This window comes from Gymnodraco acuticeps, unplaced genomic scaffold (assembly GCF_902827175.1).
Source record: "Gymnodraco acuticeps unplaced genomic scaffold, fGymAcu1.1, whole genome shotgun sequence".
Taxonomy (NCBI): Eukaryota; Metazoa; Chordata; class Actinopteri; order Perciformes; family Bathydraconidae; genus Gymnodraco; species Gymnodraco acuticeps.
This window is the reverse complement of record NW_022990757.1, coordinates 26,531-47,041: the sequence shown is the minus strand read 5'-3', so window position 1 is coordinate 47,041 and position 20,511 is coordinate 26,531. Positions and strand designations below refer to the sequence as shown.

Here is a 20,511-nt window from a genome sequence, read left to right as displayed (position 1 = left end):
CCAGCAGATTCAAAGAAAATGTTGTATATGTTCATAGAGCCATGTTACTTTTATATAATTATTTGGGTTATTTTCTTAAGGTTAGCCTACTTTTAATTGTCATAATGCAAAACTTGGAGGATGTGGTTATAACACAAGAGAAAGCCTGAACCTGCACAAGAAAATATTGTATGCAAGTATTGGCATCAGCATCTGCTTAAAGGGGCCTATCCTGCTCATGTTCAGGTTCATATCATATGTTGTGCCTCTACTCTTCATGTTTCCATGATTTAAGGTTCAAAAGGTTTCTTTTCACTATCTCTGTAAAGCGACTTTGAGCACCTGTAAAAGCGCTAAACAAAATAAATCTATTATATTATTATTAAAAGTCTTCCTTTTTCTCATACTGCCTGTGCTGCAGATCACTTATATTTGCATTATCACCCTTGTTAGATATGCGTTATATGCTTTGCCACAATGTTGACATCATTTTCTGACACACTTTACATTTAACACTATGCATGCACTTACCAGTTACGGGGATCAATACAGGCTTTTCTTATCATATCTTACCAATCAAAAGCATTAATGTATGAAATTCAGTGTTGAACAACACAACAGTATCAGTCTTTGTGATGGGCTGCAGGATTTGAAAGAGCTCAAATGTCCAACTGTATCCGGCACATCTTCCATGATGGCCCATTTGATTCTGAAATGAGCCTCTAATGAATACTTTTGCTTTTGGTGGGCTTTATTTTGATGCTAATAGTGTGACATGGTACAGTGTATGTTTGCACTATATCACTACTTCCCACACTGATGGCCCATCCGCCGCCGACTAAAAGGTGACCTGTAATGTTAATGAAGGGTTTCAGGCTCAACAAACTGTGTCAGAATCACTGAGAATACCATGACCAATTTGCTCAATAAGTTTCAGTATAGTAATATTTCAATGAACTGATTACATTAGATTATACTCAAATAAAAGAAAGGCTCTGTGTGGGAAGCACATTTAGACTTTGTAAATACTTTACAATCAGTAATGGATTTCTCTTTCAGTTATGTACAAGGCAAGGCAAGTTTATTTATATAGCACCTTTCAACACAAGGCAATTCAAGGTGCTTTACAAAAATGAAAGACATTCAGACAAAGGCATTTAAGATATTTGTTAAAAATGTTTTAGCCTAATTCCCCTGTAACGGAAATATGCTATTTAAATAAACATTCCTTCCATACAATCAAATATGATAACACTGATTTAATAAACACAATATTTCGTCAACTAATCTGGTTATGAACATGTGTTTTAAATTCCACAGTTTCAGTCAATATTAAAGCAGCAGCCAATATCTTAACATCCAAATCAAGCTGAGGAAGATCATAATGTGAAGCTTACATTTCAATTGGAAAGAGGCATGTGGTCGTTTAAGTAAATACTATTTTATTTCTGTTTTTCAGCGTTCATCGTTATCAACAGAACATAACAACTACTAGGCCTATCTATACCACTCTATACTGCACATTTGTGGTCAAACTACAGAAAATAAAGTTTACGGAAACTTCAAGTAGCTTATAATGATGCCATGAGAATATTGCTGAAGAGACCTCGATGGTCTAGTGCAAGTGAAATGTTTGTGGCTGCAGGAGTCAATACTCTACAAGCTGTTTTAAGAAATCTTATGTATAAATGTATTTGCCGGCTTAATGACTCTGATAATGAAATCCTCTTGGCCTTATCGAACATAAGGTTTAGTACTACACGCTACCAATCTCAGCTGTGGAGACATTGGTATAGTTGTCTCTTTGTAGGACACTGATTTAAAGTATTCTTAAACTATGAATTCTTTTTATGCTGTGTATGTAATTTATTATATGTAATGCCTTGTCTTTTATCTATGTAATGTCTTTTATCTGGACCCTGAGTCTGTAATAAAGTTTTCATTCATTCATTATACCTTCAAGTCAACCTGATCACTCAAAGAAAGGTGTAATTATTTATATACATTTGAAAAGAGAGGAAAAACTGGTTTTCCTGCACACATTAACCAATCACAAGGCTGTGTTGGAACACACCCACTATTGTTCGCTATCATTTAATGTGCGTAAAGCGGCTATAGCTTCACAGAGCTGAGGATCACCAAACAGCAGAGATGACTCGCATCAACAGAGAGAGGTCGAAAGACATTCGTCTGATGAGGGAACATGGAAAATCCACTCGGGAGATCCAGCAGCATTTCGTCAGCCTGGATATCAACATTTCCCTGAGCACTCTGCGGAACCATTTCAGGGAGAAACCAGCGCGCCGCACCGGGCCGCGCAAACTGCACCGGTGAGAACTTTATTTAAAACACTGACAAACTGAAACGGTTACTTTGATTTAATGTATTATGCTAACACATTTCACACAACTGTAAAAGGTTAGTTGAAAGCATTTAAAAGTATTGCTTCCAATTAACCTAGCAGTTATGTGATGACATTACACATTTAATTAATGTCAACGTTTCAGTACATTTATTAAACCTATTTTCAGGGTTACATTTGAGCTTCCCCTTCCCTTGCCTAGTGAAAACCACTTCCTTACATTTGTAGTAGCAGTGTGGTTGGTTCTAAAGTAACATACCTGTTTTCAATCATACTCCACCACTGAGGAGCAAAGTTTACTTGATGTTAAATTACTTAATTGTCTCCCAAAGTAAGATCCTGGCGGCTATTGATGACCACACAAACAACACGTTGAGTCCAAAGGATCTGCAGCACCTCATTAAAGCAGATTTTGGAGTTCTCCTCGGCAGGGTCGGCTCTAGAACAAATCAAATGGGGGCCAATCATTTACCAAGGGGGGGCACACACTGCCGTCAACAACCAACACACAAACACCAACGCAACTTCAATTTCAAAAAACATGCTGTAAAGTCTATTGTCTTTCACACACATTGCAGGGGTAGTGCTATTGTATAGCGCACCTATGACTTGTGCAGACATGCACGGTTGTGGCACGACCACCAAAACAGAAACATATGGACATAGGCCACCATATAAAAGGGTGCAAATGTATTTAGTATCCTATCCATGTGAACATGTTTTAGGTGGGGGTGGACCTCACCTCCTCTAGGAGGGTCTGGGGGCATGCTCCCCCGGGAAGATGTTTTTTAAAATATTGAAGTTAAATGCATCAATCTGGTGCACTTGAAGAGATCTATGGATACATCTCTCAACATCCATATGAAACAGAACTGTACACAGATTTACTTTTTCTTTATAGATATTTTACTAATCACTCCCCTTTTAAACTGTATTCTTGTGTTATTGTCCTATAGTATTTCATACCCGTTTTTCATTTATTCTCTTATTCTTTAATAACTATAATGATCATATAAAGGTAGCCTATTCCTCGCAAATACTTGTTTACATAAATGGTGACCAAACCGTTTGAGACCCACTGAGTTGCAGTGGGCGACATTATTGTCACAAGTAAGAAGGAAATTACATACCTAGGATCTATTCTTGAGGCAAACCTCTCCTGTGACAAAATGGCATCCAATGTAATAAAAAAAGTCAATCAAAGAACTAGATTCCTATACCGGATCTCTATTAGAACGAAATCTAAAATGAAAATTGTAAACAAGCAATCTGTATGTAAAAAAACCACCTGTATGTAAATTGTAAATAAGCCATCTGTATGTCAAATATGTCTTATATGTCTTAAATGACATGATGAATTGGAAATGGGGGACCCTGATGTAAACAAGACGAAAGTCTTTCTCTGGTCTGCATCCCCTTAACAATTGTATGTTTTGAGCTGTACTGTACTGTACCCAATATACAAGCTGTTAATAAACTTTTCAATCAATCAATCAATCAATCAATCAATCAATCAATCAATCAATCAGATAACCTACACTAAAGTGAACTATCTAAACACTGAGAGAGTCCTTACCTCACTGAGCTGAGGTTATACGATCCTCTCAGTCTGACAGGAGAGGACTCTCTTCCACCTTGGTGTAGAAACAGCTCTTTATTCCGTTAGCATAGCTAGCTAACCAGATGCTAACAACAGCATTCCACGTTACCGCTCGCGCACTGACAAAATGCGCTCGTGCCACACACACACACAGAGCCGAGCTTGAATGAAACACAGAGACCCAGAAGTAGGCTACTTGTACTGTACTGTATATCATATTATTTTCGACGGCTTTACTGTATAATCAGTTTAACAGATGAACAGATCGCCACCGGGCTTTCATCTAAACACACAGCCACGTAATGATAACCAAAAAAAGGTCGGGGGTCATTGGTCAAGCAACACACCAATCAGAGAGCAGCAGTGAGCACACCTCAGGCTGTGTTTCATATTTGTATTCTTTATTTCTGATGTATTTCACACAAAAAACTTTTAGTGGAAACGTTTTAACTTATATGATTATAAAAAAACGGCAAAGTGGCAATAAGGCTTGCCCACCCTGCGTTGGGGGGGCACAGTGACTCATTTGGGGGGGCATGGCCCGCGAATGACCCCCCATGACGCCGACCCTGCTCCTCGGCCTGAGCACTATGCATGGCCCGCAGGAAGCTGGGCTGGAAATATGAGAAGAGGGGCTTCGCCTCGAGGACAAGAGATGAAAGCCAAGAAGAAAGACGAATGCAAGAGCTTCAAAGGAGCGAATGTGAGGAGATGTTGCAGGATGAGACAACAGAAGATGAGGACCAATCTGTTGTCAACAGTGCCATAAAGCTCGAAGCAAACAATAGAAGAAGGGGGGCATCCATGTTTTACAAGCGTAGACGACGTCTTGCAACACAGGTTAGCAAAAATACCATAACTCTAGAATCAAGTGCATAAAGTGTTGTTTTCTCAATGGGACTAATCATTTCTTTTTTTCAGGCTTCCATAGGGATTGCAATCCGTGCAATGCAGAGGTCCTGCCCGTACCCCCCCCCCGACAGCTCAGAGATCTGTGAGCTGAAGAGACGTCTGAGTGGCACAGAGCAGCAGGTTGCATTCCTGATGTCTTCTCTGGAGGAGATGAGCTCCTCGCTGGAAGCCCAGACACGGAATCTTCAGGAGCTCCAGGATCAGTGCAGGCTGAAACAAACCCCCCCAGCACCCCAGCAGCTGGACCCCAGTACCCTCACCAGGAGGAAGCTGTTCATGGTCAACACAGAAGAACCTCCACCTTTAGAGCCAGCGGCATCCAAGCCTGCTGCCCTAGCTAGCTTCGTCGCTACTACAACAGTGCCAGGTCCCACGCGAGTCCCAGTTTCCACACCAGTTCCAGTATCCACACTAGTCCAAGGTCCCAAACCAGTCCGAGGTTCCTTGCCAGATGTGAAAATCAGAACCGTTTCTCAAGCGCGCGAGGAGATACTATACAGGAACTGTGTTGTGAAAGGGGAAGCTCGTCCTGAGGGGTATGCTGCTCAGCTGTTCATGGCTCTGACTCCATTTGAGGCCTACAAGAGCTGGGCCAAAAAGACAAACTGGAGCGGGTCCAACGGGAAGATGGCCATCCCTCACTCTGTGAAGCAGAAGCTCGAGTTCTATGTGTACCAGAGGTTTCCAATACTGTCAGGGGATCAGTGGCACAGGATCAGGAACAAGATCAACGAGAGACTGAGGAGCCCCCGAAAAGTTGACCCAGAGGCCAAACGTCTTGGTTTTGGTCATTTCTAAAGCGCTTTTACAACCCCTTAAAGTACTTTTACATTTACAAGGCTGCCATACAAGGTGCTCATATTGACCAAGCTTCCCACACTCACTTTTATAAATTGGCCAACCTATGTGGAACAATCTGGGGTTAAATACACCCACATGTTAACTACAAGGGGGGGTAGGTGTTTGAACCACTAATTTTTCGATTGGAGGACGTTCAACCCAAATAAACCTCTGTAACTAATGTTTGTACACTGTGTGTAATAAAGTGTTAAAAGGGACTCTTTATTGTCTGTATAATTATTTGAGCTGAGTTATATAAAGATAAAGGTTTTAAAAAGCAGATTAATATAGAAAATAAGAGTTTGATTCTGGAAGATGTGAGGATGGTCCATTAGGTGCGAATAAAAATAACTGCTCATATGCTAATAGGACCATTAGGGGCTACATTCCAACAGTCACGATACAATACAAATGCACTTCCAATTGAAGATGATCACCTAAAGAGGTGCTATATACCCATTTGTAAAGAGGGGGAAGCAGACTCAGACAAAATGTCAACAATAAGTATTTTGCCATGTTTCTGTCCTCACAGGGCAACAAAGCTTCTTAAGAATCACCCAGGTTCAATCAGGTTATTTTATCTCCCATTGTAAAGCATCCTTGGGTTTCTTGAAAGGCTATAAAAATCGAATTTATTATTATTATCAATTATTGTTACAAGATTTTATATTTAAATCAAATTACAGACGTGAGACTAAATTTGTACTTAAGAGAAAAGCATCCTCAATTACAACATTACATTATTAGTTATACAAGTTATTTAGTGTGGTGTTTCTTTCTTTTTCTAGAACTGTTTTTCTGGGTGAACTTTAGTTATTCAATCATTGTACAAAATCAAAGTAAACAAACACGTAGGGCGTCAGAATGCGTCTTCTTTATTACAAAAAAATCCTTCCGTTTAATTAACAAAAATATTCGTGACACAAAACTATTCTGAAGAAATAGTAGTGTGGGAGTCTGATTAATGAGATTAAAAAAACTGTAAAATATGAGGGTATGGATTTGTGCCTGAATGGTAAACATTTGAGCGTACATCAATTATAAGCCTCTTGCTTAATGATTGCTTAAGTACTCAGTAAAGACTCAGTAACTAATCGTGTGTTAAACATTATGTTCCTACAACACCAATTATAATAACCACTCAGGTTCAATTGATTTTGTCATATATTATAAATTCACTTATTAATATAATCTCCTCAATCATACCATAAAAGTTATTTTATTTGGTACCAAAAATTATATTAATGCTGTTTAATAAAAAACAGCATTTTTAAAATGTATCACTTAACAATAGCCGAGTATAAAATGTTGACCCACAGTTAGATTACACAAGGCACTTACTGAGTACTTAAGCATTAAGCAGAAACTCTGATTGTTTCTGAAGAAGTTTCTGAGTGTTGCATCAGTCTGCGCCCTCGGTGCTGACGGCGGCCACAGCAGAGATGTAGTACGCCCCCTCTCGGAGGTAACTCTTCAGACGGATGTAGTGCTGGCTGCCCAGGATCTCTGCTGCCGTCGACGAACACACCAGAGAGCCCACCAGATCAAACTTAGCGTCTTTAGCATCCTTTGTCTGCCCCGCGGAACGATCCAAAATAAACTCCATGAAGCTGGGAGTGTTGATCATCAACTTCTGACCCCACAGCTGAGTGGAAATGGCCTGGAAACACACAAATACACACGATGAAGATATTACTGCAGCACTGTAAATAGCATTATGCAAGACTAAAGTGGTTTTGGCGCAGTGGGCTAGAGCGTTGATCATCAGATCAGGGGCCGTTGATCAGTTCGAAACCCGCCTCGGCCGCCACTGAGACAAGCCGTTGTGTCCTTGGGCAAGACACTTCACCCCAATTTGCTTCTGTGGGTATTGTCCAGAGTATTCACTGTTACATGTCTAATATGTGTAATATGTAATGTAAAGCATTTTGAGCACTCAGAAAAACGCTCTAATAAATGCAATGAAATATTATTATTATTAAAGTCTTTCAACAGTTACAGTTCTAGTCTTTGTTTTTGTATGGGTTATTAACGGGTCAGTGACACAGGGACAGTGTTATAAACAGCTGATTACTCACAGTAAATACCCGCATGGCCCCACAATGCAGCTCTGGGAACGGCTGAGTGCTGATGTTGCGGATCATGTCCATGGGCTGGTTAGACAAAAGTAGGAACCAGGACTCCGTCAGGGCCAACAGGTCCTCTGTCTGCTGCTCCGGCTGCAATAAAACATAATTGATGGATAAGTAACCACTTTTTTGCTTCAGAAAATGCTTTATTTTTAAGGAAATTACTTAAGATTATGATTATTTTTATACCTGTAGAGTGAGAAGCTGTGATATGGCGTCCAGGCTGCGTACTCTGAGCTCTGTAGCTCCAGCGCCAGCAATCTTACTCATCGTCAACCACACAGCCTTAAACCTTTCTCCTTAAAACAAACAGACAAACGGTTACAAAGGTCCCATAATGAGAGCTACAAATACAAGAGGTTTAACCCTCTGAGAGGGGGCATTGCTCATTTGTTTTTTATGAAATGAAACCTGGGAGAACTTCAGAAAAAGATACCAAACTAACCTGTTTTGTGAAAGACCTGCTTGCCCTCCACAGTAGATCCGAGTAGTCCCAAAGTGTCCAGAGCCACCCCGATGATCGCAGGGTCCGGATCCAGAGCCATCACAAACACCTTGTTCTGGAAGACCGGGTAGGTTTCACACACCTGCTGCGGGCTGTCCATGATGGCCAGGTTTACGAAGAACTTCACCAAACCTACAGGAGTTATATTCAGTGTGTATTAAATGAAGGAATACGCCACCTAAACATAGTATTCGTGTATTTTCTGAGGGCAGTTTTCTATAAGAGACTCACCAGGAATGTAGAGTGCAGAGAAAGGGTCGGTGTCCGCTCCTTTTATCATGTTGGAGACCTTGTCCATTATTCCCTGCTGGGCCAAATACTTGCGACCATGTTGAGTGTGCGCTAGAGACGTGACCATCTCAATGGATGTAGCTCTGGAGAAAGAGACAACAACAGATACACATTAACAGAATGTCAGAAAAGTAAATACTGTGGAAGCAGTCAGGCCAACTTGCATCAGTATGTAGCATCACTTATCATGCAGTCATTTCTCAGTTGCTTTCTCTTATGATTCATTTGATCACCTGGTCAATACATCGTCTCCTGTCAGTTCTCCAAGCAGCTGAGCAATAAAGCCGCTTTTAGCGCAGTAACCGAGGGAAATGGGAGATGCAGACGAGATTTCCACCACCAGCTGCAAGCAGAATGTAAAGTATTTGTCAGGGAATCAATAGGAGAGATGTTATACATGTGTATATTAATATTACTGATTCTAAGATTGCACGACATTTCTACACGTGATACGTCTTCATTTCCATCAATTCCATTAAAATAAATATACAGTAGCTTGCAATATAATTGTCTGTCAATCAAACAAGTGACGTACCTCATATATCCTGTATCTGATGATGTCACTTGTGGCCATCACATCCTTGATGACTTTCAGCAGGTCGGTTTGGAACAGTTTGTCTAAGCCGGGCTTGGAGTGACTCAGTTTGGACAGCGACTGAATGGCCTAAAAAACAAAACAATGATTGCGCCCACTCTAGCATCATTGAAAACCCATGCAACATATCTTTGCTTGGGTCCTTACCTGCTTTGCCACGTCCATCTTCTCCTCCCCAATGCAGCAGATGGTTGCTGCAAGAATGTCGTGGTTGTTGAGGATTTCTGTGGAAGCTTCTGGATGCTCCACCATTCGACCAATCTGAGAAAAAAACATACATGTTCAAGGTGAGCGGTTTAAAAGCAACACAATATATTTCTGTGCTGTGTGCCGGCAGCCTACCTGCGTCAGAGCCAGTATCTTGACGGTGTCATTAGGGTGAGTCAGCCCGCCCTGCAGCTCTGCCCTGTAGCTCTGGGCCAGGGTCACGGGGCCCAGGGCCAGTAAGATGCGTTCAAGGATTCCCACACACAGCTCAACCTGCTCCCTGTAAACACAGCTCGTGTCAATAACAACTCAACTTATCTCCTGGGACATTTTGAATAAAAAAGACATGAATATGCAAGGAGAGGCTGTTCACAAAATATTAGTAGTGTAACATGTAAATGCAAAAACAAGATGTACAAATGATAATTATAAAGATGATGAATGAGATGATAGTGCAAACATAACTGTGTACATTATGATAATAATGGCAATGAAATAAAAATCAAGAAGAATAAAAGAAAGGTATAATGCATTGTTATAACATTGGTGCATGGGGATTTAAAGACAATTATTAAATGTATCTAACTGCTGCCTTCCAATTATTTTCTAAATGAATCAACAATCCTTTGGTCTATGAAATGTTCCTTAAAAAAAAGAAAAGTACCATCACAAAAACTAAGAGCTTAAACTGGCCTATTTAAATTGCATTAAGGCCTAAAGTGTGTCTATCATAGTAGACATAGATAGTAAAACCAGCAAGTATCCACATTTAAAAAAGTAAAACATTAGCATCGTGTTTTTATTGGTTGGTTCTGTAATCAAACATAACTTTAAATTAAGCGATTATTTACGTTAGAGTATTTTGTCTTAAAAAAAAGCAAAGGAAGGGTGCCGCACAGTCTAGATGAATTGATAATGTAAATCTCAATATCATATCAAATAAACAGTAGTGCAGTCAATAGAGGTTTCTCAATACTCTAATTTCCCCTCCTCGACTCCTCGGTCCTCCGGTAGTGACCCGGAAATGAATTTCAGCGTGCCATGTTGAAGGACATCTAATTTCTCTAAATGCACATCGAGGACCGAGGATCGAGCGTCGAGGAGGCTCTCTGGAGGAGCTCTAACCGAGGAGACACTGATGGTTCCTCCACGGCTGGGGGCGTGACGCACGGCCGGACTTATCTCAGCCAATGACAGCTCTGCATGCATCCCCTGGATATTATATTAGAAACTGCTTTCATCGCGATGCGATGTTTCCAGAGAGAACAGCTGTAAGGTCCGTGCAGAAAGCAGAGCAGTGTGTATAATATATATCACTCAGTATAACAGGCCTACTCTCTTTATTTGCTTTAGTTTAGTAGATATCTACAAACAAAGAGTCCATATTTTTCTAAGACCATTTAGTGCTTCACATAATAAAATACACAACGGCTGTAGCCTGATTATGCTTTAGGAGCTGTAGGTGTGTGTGGTACAGTGTGTAGGTGTGTGTGTTGTACAGTGTGTAGATGCGGCGGACAGACAGGTCTCAGTTGGTTTGGTGTCCTCTGCTTACTTTTAATACTTGTAAATACAACTTTTGGCCCGTAATTTCAATTCCCCATTTTAGCGACCAGAGAGAGGGGGGGGATATCCAGTCTCTGATTGTGTTACGTTATTATGAGAGTGCTCTCATACTGGTTTGATTCTGAAATTGTATATAAATATATATGTGTGTGTGTGTGTGTGTGTGTGTGTGTGTGTGTGTGTGTGTGTGTGTGTGTGTGTGTCCGCATCTGTAGCCTGTTATTGTCTCATTATACCGCACGGTGAATGAATCAAAGTAAATATATAAGTCGTCATGAACACATCTGTCCATCAGACAGAGGGCTGCTGTGCCTCCTGTCATCATTAATGGACGTCTCTTTAAAATGACCGCTCAGAGGAGAGGAGTTCTCATTTCTCTAACCGCCTGCTGCTTCCCCTCCTCTCTCCCCCTCCTCAGTCCTCCGCTCACATCTCCTGTGGGTGGGACTAAGTATCGAGGATAGGAGTCAGGGAGGGGAAATTAGAGTATTGAGAAACCTCTAATGTCTCTGCATATGCAGTGAATACATTTATTATGGGGACTGTGTTGAAAAAAGGCTGCTAATTCTGCGCTGTTGTACATCCAAACACATTCAAAACACCATAAAGTTGAGTCAGTAATTGCATTTCCGTTTTTAAATGTGTCAGTGTTTAGTTCTGGGCAGTAGCATTGTAGTAACAGTAAGCTAGCTAGCTTGCTTACACCTACAATTAAAAGGTAAAATAACGCCTTTTACAGCTAGAAATCCCACTAACAAACATTCTCTTCCTGTATTTGGACCTACTGCGACACCAACATTAAACACGACTGACTCAGCATTATTTACAGTGTAAACACAACGCATTGTGATGAACCCACTTGTCATCTGAGTGTAACAGAGAGAAGATCACGTTGAATCTCTGCCCGCTCACCGAGTCTCTCAGGTCCCGCAGAGGAATGGATAATAAAGCCGTTTTTAAACATTGTAGTTCTTCAATTGGATCATCGACGCCGGAGATTTCTTCCAGTAAACTCTCGATGGAAGCCGCCATGACTTTCAATGTTGTGAAAATCTTCCGCCGAACTTCTTCTTCTACGTCATAATTCAGGCACTATCTTGAATGTCGCATTACTGCCACCTGCTGCACAGAGTGAGGGACTGCATGTGATTTCACATTGCCTCAACCTGTCCACTATGGGCTAATATGAATATTGGTTAAAAATACATTGAAATCTACTATTCCCTAAATTCTTTATTACTATTCAATGTCTTCTTTTGTGTCCTGGAGGGCAACTTTGATAAAGTAGCCTACATTGTCCTTTAACCCTCCATATGGTCAAATCAAATGTAATCAAACAACACACAGTTGGCCAATTCGTACTGTTCTTTACCTGTGAATAGTATCACAAACCATTTAAATATCAGCATGTATACAGTATGTTATACCTGTGGGGGAAACTTCTGAAGTAATTGGAGTCAGGACTCAAAGAGAGACACGATGGAGAGCTGGAGCTTTGATGGAAAACACTGATGGTTTATTTGGAGCTTTGGCCGGAGAATTTACACGACATGTCACAGGCCACGGTTTGACCACACAGTTGAGATGCCACAATAAATTCTGAAGAACTCTACCCCAGCCCCATGTGTTTAGCTAGTTCAGAGAGAATAATCAACATTGTGCATAACAAGATAGAATCATAACACCTCTATCAGCTGACGTCAACAGGCAGGAACAGGGAGACAACACACTGAGAGCACAGCAGCCAAGGTTACAAGTGCGTGTGCTCAGTCAGGACAGTATGAACTGATAAACTGGGTCAAAGTTATGGGCCTTGGGAAATATTTCCCCAACAGTTTCTCTCTTTTTATCAATTTTGATAACCTAAAAACCTTAGTCTAATAATAATTTGTTCAATACTTAAATCAATGGGAATCTTCAGATTTGAGTGTGGACTTACACAACATCAATTATATCAATAACAATCACATTAATAACAACATAATAAGTTTGAAACATTCAATCACAATGATTGAGACAGCCCAATCATAATAGAAAAATCATCTCTCGTCAGTGTTTGGAGCATCTTTTGTCAAAAGCATAATAATGAACACATACAATCACAGATACATAATAACAAAAACATTTATTTTAAGCTAATATGTTTTAACATTTAACCATTAGTTAATCTCCTTTATCAAACTATAAAATCAAAACCAGTTTGCAGCTTAAAGATTTACTTCAAGGCAATCACTAGTCAAAAACATTTAAAACTCAGGATCATAAGGGATCCAGTTAAGGTATAAAATCAGGATCATAAGGGATCCAGTTAAGGTATAAAATCAGGATCATAAGGGATCCAGTTAAGGTATAAAATCAGGATCATAAGGGATCCAGCTAAGGTATACAATTCACACTGGTGATTTGATCAATCTGTAATCTGCAAAATTGCAGTGTCTTCAATTTAGGATTACATTTACGTTTACTTCATTACGATTTAGTCAAGAGTAAGGCACTTTAGTCTTAGTAAAATAAATACATTCATTTTAGTCAAGTACATTGTTCAAAGTCTGAAAAGGAAAATCAGACATTTGTAGTATATTGTAACACTGAAAAAGAAAAGTTAGGCAAATATTCAAAGACTTTTGTAAAAACCTGGAAGGAAGGATTAAACATTCTTAAAACTTGAATTCATACATTTGTGAATGTTACAACTGATCTGTACCAAATTAAGTCTATCACTTATTCCTATTAGCCATACTCACCTGAACATGGCTTACACACCTTCCGGCGCAGACTGAAAACTCATCTCTTTCGACTCCACTTCGAGCAATAGAACTATTAACAAAGCACTTATATACTAATAAAGGTCTGCCTTACCTAAAGCCAGTTGAGTAGCACTTGAAATGTTTTTGCTCTATGAAACCTGATGTACTTATATGATTCTGTTTTCTTCAAGTTTGTATTTTGTTGGTCGAATGCACTTATTGTAAGTCGCTTTGGATAAAAGCGTCAGCTAAATGCAATGTAATGTAATGAACATCTACTTATGGTACTTGGAAGGGTTCTTCTGTGTCTATCTAATGTTGAATATAGAATATCAATTTCTTTAAATGATATACTTTTGCTTTTGGTGGGCTTTATTTTGATGCTAATAGTGTGACATGGTACAGTGTATGTTTGCATTGTATATCACTACTTCCCACACTGATGGCCCATCCGCCGCCGACTAATGTTAATGAAGGGTTTCAGGCTCAACAAACTGTGTCAGAATCACTGAGAATACCATGACCAATTTGCTCAATAAGTTTCAGTATAGTAATATTTCAATGAACTGATTACATTAGATTATACTCAAATAAAAGAAAGGCTCTGTGTGGGAAGCACATTTAGACTTTGTAAATACTTTACAATCAGTAATGGATTTCTCTTTCAGTTATGTACAAGGCAAGGCAAGTTTATTTATATAGCACCTTTCAACACAAGGCAATTCAAGGTGCTTTACAAAAATGAAAGACATTCAGACAAAGGCATTTAAGATATTTGTTAAAAATGTTTTAGCCTAATTCCCCTGTAGCGGAAATATGCTATTTAAATAAACATTCCTTCCATACAATCAAATATGATAACACTGATTTAATAAACACAATATTTCGTCAACTAATCTGGTTATGAACATGTGTTTTAAATTCCACAGTTTCAGTCAATATTAAAGCAGCAGCCAATATCTTAACATCCAAATCAAGCTGAGGAAGATCATAATGTGAAGCTTACATTTCAATTGGAAAGAGGCATGTGGTCGTTTAAGTAAATACTATTTTATTTCTGTTTCTCAGCGTTCATCGTTATCAACAGAACATAACAACTACTAGGCCTATCTATACCACTCTATACTGCACATTTGTGGTCAAACTACAGAAAAGAAAGTTTACGGAAACTTCAAGTAGCTTATAATGATGCCATGAGAATATTGCTGAAGAGACCTCGATGGTCTAGTGCAAGTGAAATGTTTGTGGCTGCAGGAGTCAATACTCTACAAGCTGTTTTAAGAAATCTTATGTATACATGTATTTGCCGGCTTAATGACTCTGATAATGAAATCCTCTTGGCCTTATCGAACATAAGGTTTAGTACTACACGCTACCAATCACAGCTGTGGAGACATTGGTATAGTTGTCTCTTTGTAGGACACTGATAGGACAGTACTTGAAAAATCATTTTAGGTCTGTCTGTGCATGGATAATACATTAAAGAGTAGTGTTGTTAAGCCTGATTGCTGGATGATTAAGGATATTAACATTATCTGTCATAATATTAGAAATATCTTATTATTCAATACCTTATAATCTGAAAATATTAATTTACTTATTTTGTTTAGTGCGAAAGTGTAATCTGATCCGACAAAAATATATGAATCACCACTATTTAACACATGTCTGGTCATTGGAAATATAAAAAACAGTCATTAATTGTACATCTGTAAACATCTGGTCATTCAATTCAAATGTTATCTTTGTACGAGAGCTGGAAGAACATGTCCTCCTGACTCGTTCTCCTCTCTTTATGACACAGAATGTCTGGTGTGTAAAGGCATCCTGATACTGTAGATTAGCACTGAGGTGCTGATTGGCTCAAACTCTTCTTCATCAGAGTGCCATATTTCAACCCCCCCCAATTGCTCTGCTTTTGTGTGGCTCATTCAGTGAGCACTGTAGTTGATCCCCCAGTGAAACGGAGGCTCATCCGCCTGCATTCCTTCTGCTATCTGCTTGAGAGCAGTGCAACTGCGTATTCCAAGTGGTGCCTCCAGGTGTGTCCCCCCGTGATGGGAGAGGTTAGGAAGACATCAAACTCCTCCAAGAAACAAGGAACCTTGTATTATAGAAGCCTCTGAAGCCCTCGCTCGTCCTGCAGAGTTGTCTGCTTGAGCCCATCGAGCAGAAAGATGAAGAAGCATCCCATCTCCTCAGAAAGTTGAAGAGTAGAATCCTCTCATCTCGAACGACCTCGTGCCTCCTTGCCCGTGGCTGGGGGTGCCCTCTGCAGCCGGAGAGTGTGACCCTCTCTCTCTGACCCTTGGCCTTCAGAGCTGTCCTAGTTATTGGGTTAACACTTGATAGGGCTGTTTCCCTGAGTGAAGACAATCCAAGGTAATAGATTAGCACATTATCATTTAATTACAAAAATAGGATAGGCCCCTCAGAATTATTAGCCTTCCTGACACATGCACATGCATAAATGTAAGTTTGTGTTAGTCATTTAACATGCAAGAATCATATACTCATCAGTCCAAAGCAGAGACATTTTATTGTAAGTTAAAGGTGAGCTAGTCCCTGTGGATATAACCCCTTCTCAATTATTCTAAATGTTATATTAATTCACCATTTACCTTTTGATAAAAATATTAGTTTATCAGAAATACATTTTCTCTTCCATAAAACATAGGTTTGAGAAATAAATTACCCAATATAAAATAAATTACTCAATATAATTGACTCTTCCCTCCCTTTTCTTACATATGTTACATATGAAATAATAACTTAGGAGTCTATTTAAGCATGGTATAGTTTATAATCTATTAATCAAGAAGACTCAGTATCACCTGTGTGCAGCTTACAAAATAATTGTGAGAAACATATATTATGCAGGAAATGTTGTTTCTCAAATTTGTTGAGCATATCTGATTTGGGAGGAAAAGCTTCATCCCCTTTACATCTGTGTTATTACTGATGGCATAGCATGAATGATATTGGGTGTCTGAAGGTGTCATTACTGAGAATTGTCAAACAAAATCAAAACCTTAAATTTGAAAACAGGTTTGCATTCCTCCACTTAAGGTGACGTTATCATAGGAAACAATAAAAGCTAATTGTTTTGATGTAGAATCTATAAATTGAATTGTTAGAGCAGAACAGAATGGTTGTATTGTAGCCTGAGCTTCGTGCAGCCTTACTAGGTGGAAACATTGTCTATATAATGTGATTACATGTAGAACTAGACATTAATGGCGCATTTCCACTGCAGTGGGTAGCCCCGTTTAAGCGTCCTTAACCGTCCTCAAGCGGCCAGGCCAGTTTTTGGTGGTCTTTCCATATAGCCTAGTACCGGCTAGCGGGTACTTTTTCCCTCTTTTTCCGGCCCCATAAAATCGTGGTTCTATCAGACCAGGGCCAGGGCTGAACTAGTGACGTCAACACTCTCGACTGCTGATTGGTCAGAGAGAATCGTCACAAGATCGCGCGCGAGTTCATCCCTAGCGTCGCATATATATTTAGAAGCAAGCTTGCAGCATTTTTATAAACAGCATTTTGTAAACGGATGAGCTACAAAAATGGCTACGTCTAATAAGAAAAGCACACCGTGGTCGACCGAGGAGGTGACGACGTTCCTACATCTCATTGGGGATGATCAAATCCAGCGGGAGCTCGACGGAACAACTCGAAATGTGAACAAAAACAAAGCCGATCGCCCCAGGTCCTAAACTGTAATGGAAATGCGCCACGGCCTCGGACGGCCAGCGAGGCAGCCCGAGGCCTGATTGAGGACGCTTAGGGACGCTTAAAAACGGGGCTACCCCGCTGCAGTGGAAATGCGCCATAAGAGGCCCCTGACATTAGGCCTATTTTAACAATAGTAGGGGTAACCTGGCCCGGGAGGGTGTGCTGCGTTGGGTTAACGCAGCACACCCTCCCGGCCAGGGCACTAGGCCGGGCCGGCGTGGAGGGGGCACACCCAAGACCGGGCAATGTCCCCGGTAGAAACCGGGTGAAATATCCAAAAAATAAATAAATAATAAAACCGGGGAAAAGTGAAAAAAAGTGTCCGAAAATAGACTCGTGAGGCGGGCAGAGTCCCCTGTCAACTCCCGTTACATTCCTCCATGGTGTCATTTGAGCGGGGTGGTCAAAAGGGCTTGACCAAGGCCGACCCAAAGTGCACGGTGGGCGGACTCATCACCTCCGTGATGAGTCTCCATTGTGATTTGAAAAAAAAAACGCGTCAGAATCGTCACTTCCTGTACTGACACCGGAAATGTCCTGAGAGTGGAGGTCTGCAGGCAGGCTCCCATGGGGCCCTTCTCACTTCTCTTATTTTTCATCTCCTCGCTCCTCGGTCTCGGTCTCACCGGAAGTTTATTTGTCTGCGCCATCTTGAGTTGCGTCCCAATCCCAATGGCCTTATTTTTGCCGGAGGACCGAGGATCGAGAATGGAGGAGCTATAACCGAGGACCAGACCATCCTCCGATGAAATCCTCAGACACTCGCCCCGCCCCCTTACTGTGTATCGCTCACTGATTGGACGAGGCAGTGCATGCACTGATCTGATGCTTCTTGACATGAGAGCAGTTTCCCAGCAGAGTGAAGAAAATACATGAACCTCACGGGAGTACTCCTCAGTTTATACCGTGTTTTGTTTCAATTAATGTATCATTTAGTTACAAATGTGATATATCTGAACAACAAAGTGGTCAAAAATTATTTTATTCATTTTTTGGAAACATTTTCATGATCGCTTTTTTCGTTTTACATTTTCATTTATTGTCATTTCCATTCAGTCAATCATTAAGTGCTATTAAAATGTTAATTTGCTACATATCCAAACAAATAAACAAAGTGTGCAATCCAATGCATGTTAATCTAACTCGGTTTTGATAGATAATATATCTCTTTTTCTTCTCTCAATTATTTTATTTCTATTGTGCACTCTAAACAATATTAATCAAACTATTGTTCGTTTATACATTTTAAGAATGGCGTTTATCTTTTTTGAGAATGAGTTCTTATTTAATTTCATTTATTTGAGTCTACAACAGATGATACAAATGTTTATGTCAGTAAATGTGTAGGCTACTAACAGAGACGGGGGTGTGTGTGGAAATAACGGGGACAGAGCTGATTGATTGATTGAAAAGTGTATTAACAGCTTGTATATTGGGTACAGTACAGTACAGCTCAAAACATACAATTGTTAAGGGGATGCAGACCAGAGAAAGACTTTCGTCTTGTTTACATCAGGGTCCTCCATTTTCAAAGCAGTCAGATGAACAGCTGTGCGGCGTCATCACAAACGGACGTCGCTTCACGTGACGCTCCGGAGAAAAGGACGTCCCATTGTTCTTAAAACTCATTTCCCTTAGAGGCTTCTCAATACTCAAATTTCCCCTCCTCGACTCCTAGGTCCTCGGTCCTCCGGTAGTGACCCGGAAATGAATTTCAGCGCGCCATTTTGAAGGACGTCTCATTTCTCTAAATGCACACCGAGGACCGAGCATCGAGCATCGAGCGTCGAGCGTCGAGGAGGCTCTCTGGAGGAGCTATAACCGAGGATACACTGATGGTTCCTCCACGGCTCCTCCACGGATGCATTTCCGGGAACGGTGGAGGCGTGACGCACGGCCGGACTTATCTCAGCCAATGACAGCTATGCATGCATCCCCTGGATATTATTTTAGAAACTGCTTTCATCGCGTCGCGATGTTTCCAGAGAGAACAGCTGTACGGTCCATGCAGAAAGCAGAGCAGTGTGTACAATATATCACTCAGTATAACAGGCCTACTCTATTTGCTTTAGTTTAGTAGATATCTACAAACAAAGAGTCGATATTTTTCTAAGACCATTGCTTCACATAATAAAATACACAACGGCTTATGCTTTTGGAGCTGTAGGTGTGTGTGGTACAGTGTGTAGGTATGTGTGTGGTACAGTGTGTAGGTGTGTGTTGTACAGTGCGTAAATGCGGCGGACAGACGGGTCTCAGTTGGTTTGGTGTCCTCTGCTTACTTTTAATAGGCCTACTTGTAAATACAACTTTTGGCCCGTAATTTCAATTCCCCATTTCAGCGACCAGAGAGAGGGGGGGATATATCCAGTCTCTGATTGTGTTACGTTATTATGAGAGTGCTCTCATACTTTAAATTGTATATATTTATATAAATATATTTGTGTGTGTGTGTCCGCATCTGTAGCCTGTTATTGTCTCATTATACCGCACTCTCAATGAATTCAAAGTAAATATGTGGGGGAACAATGTTCAGCTGATCTAACAGAGATACAGCGCTATGACAAAACACTCGACAGCTGATGCAGCTGTTGCCACGTAATAATGAACGAACGTCTCTTTAAAATGACCGCTCAGAGGAGAGGAGTTCTCATTTCTTTAAACGTCTGCTGCTTCCCCTCCTCTCTCCTCGGTTCCCCTCCTCGGTCCTCCGCTCGCATCTCCTGTGGGCGGGTCTAAGTCTCGAGGAGGGGAACCGAGGAGGGGAAATTTGAGTATTGAGAAGCCTCTCTTGTGTCTCTCCATGCTTCCCTGGTGGGAGGGACTAGTCACAGGGAAACGACGCAAGTGAGGGACGCAAGGAATCCAAACAGTACTGTATATTTGTAGATCTGGTATGTCATAAATGTCTAGATGTAACAGTACTGTCTATCTGTATGTCATATATGTTATGATGAATTAAATGGGGGACCCTGATGTAAACAAGACGAAAGTCTTTTTCTGGTCTGCATCCCCTTAACAATTGTGTGTTTTGAGCTGTACTGTA

General features: G+C 40.5%; 2 protein-coding genes across 2 annotated transcripts; one reads left to right on the top strand and one right to left on the bottom strand.

The window, feature by feature from the left end:
* Positions 1–1,535: 1,535 nt before the first annotated feature.
* On the top strand, positions 1,536–5,902 carry LOC117556767 (protein Pat-like). Its single transcript, XM_034232278.1, has 4 exons — positions 1,536–2,309; positions 2,674–2,761; positions 4,514–4,781; positions 4,863–5,902. Exons 3-4 carry the CDS (start codon positions 4,536–4,538, stop codon positions 5,649–5,651), a joined length of 1,035 nt encoding a protein of 344 aa, XP_034088169.1. The 5' UTR covers positions 1,536–2,309; positions 2,674–2,761; positions 4,514–4,535; the 3' UTR covers positions 5,652–5,902.
* A 643-nt stretch (positions 5,903–6,545) lies between these two features.
* On the bottom strand, positions 6,546–12,071 carry psmd5 (proteasome 26S subunit, non-ATPase 5). Its single transcript, XM_034232277.1, has 10 exons — positions 11,846–12,071; positions 9,556–9,700; positions 9,361–9,474; positions 9,154–9,282; positions 8,852–8,961; positions 8,559–8,701; positions 8,268–8,459; positions 8,012–8,121; positions 7,772–7,912; positions 6,546–7,353 (listed from the first exon to the last, which is right to left on the bottom strand). The coding sequence occupies exons 1-10, from the start codon at positions 12,016–12,018 to the stop codon at positions 7,096–7,098; spliced, it is 1,515 nt and encodes a 504-aa protein (XP_034088168.1). The 5' UTR covers positions 12,019–12,071; the 3' UTR covers positions 6,546–7,095.
* Between the last annotated feature and the right edge of the window lie 8,440 nt (positions 12,072–20,511).

Coding starts and splice junctions, on each gene's coding strand:
- LOC117556767 (XM_034232278.1), top strand. CDS start 4,536: ATGGCCCGCAGGAAGCTGGGCTGGAAATATGAGAAGAGGGGCTTCGCC. Junction 4,782..4,862: donor GACGACGTCTTGCAACACAG/GTTAGCAAAAAT, acceptor TCTTTTTTTCAG/GCTTCCATAGGGATTGCAAT.
- psmd5 (XM_034232277.1), bottom strand. CDS start 12,018: ATGGCGGCTTCCATCGAGAGTTTACTGGAAGAAATCTCCGGCGTCGAT. Junction 8,460..8,558: donor CTCTGCACTCTACATTCCTG/GTGAGTCTCTTA, acceptor TAACTCCTGTAG/GTTTGGTGAAGTTCTTCGTA. Junction 7,913..8,011: donor CACAGCTTCTCACTCTACAG/GTATAAAAATAA, acceptor GTTTTATTGCAG/CCGGAGCAGCAGACAGAGGA.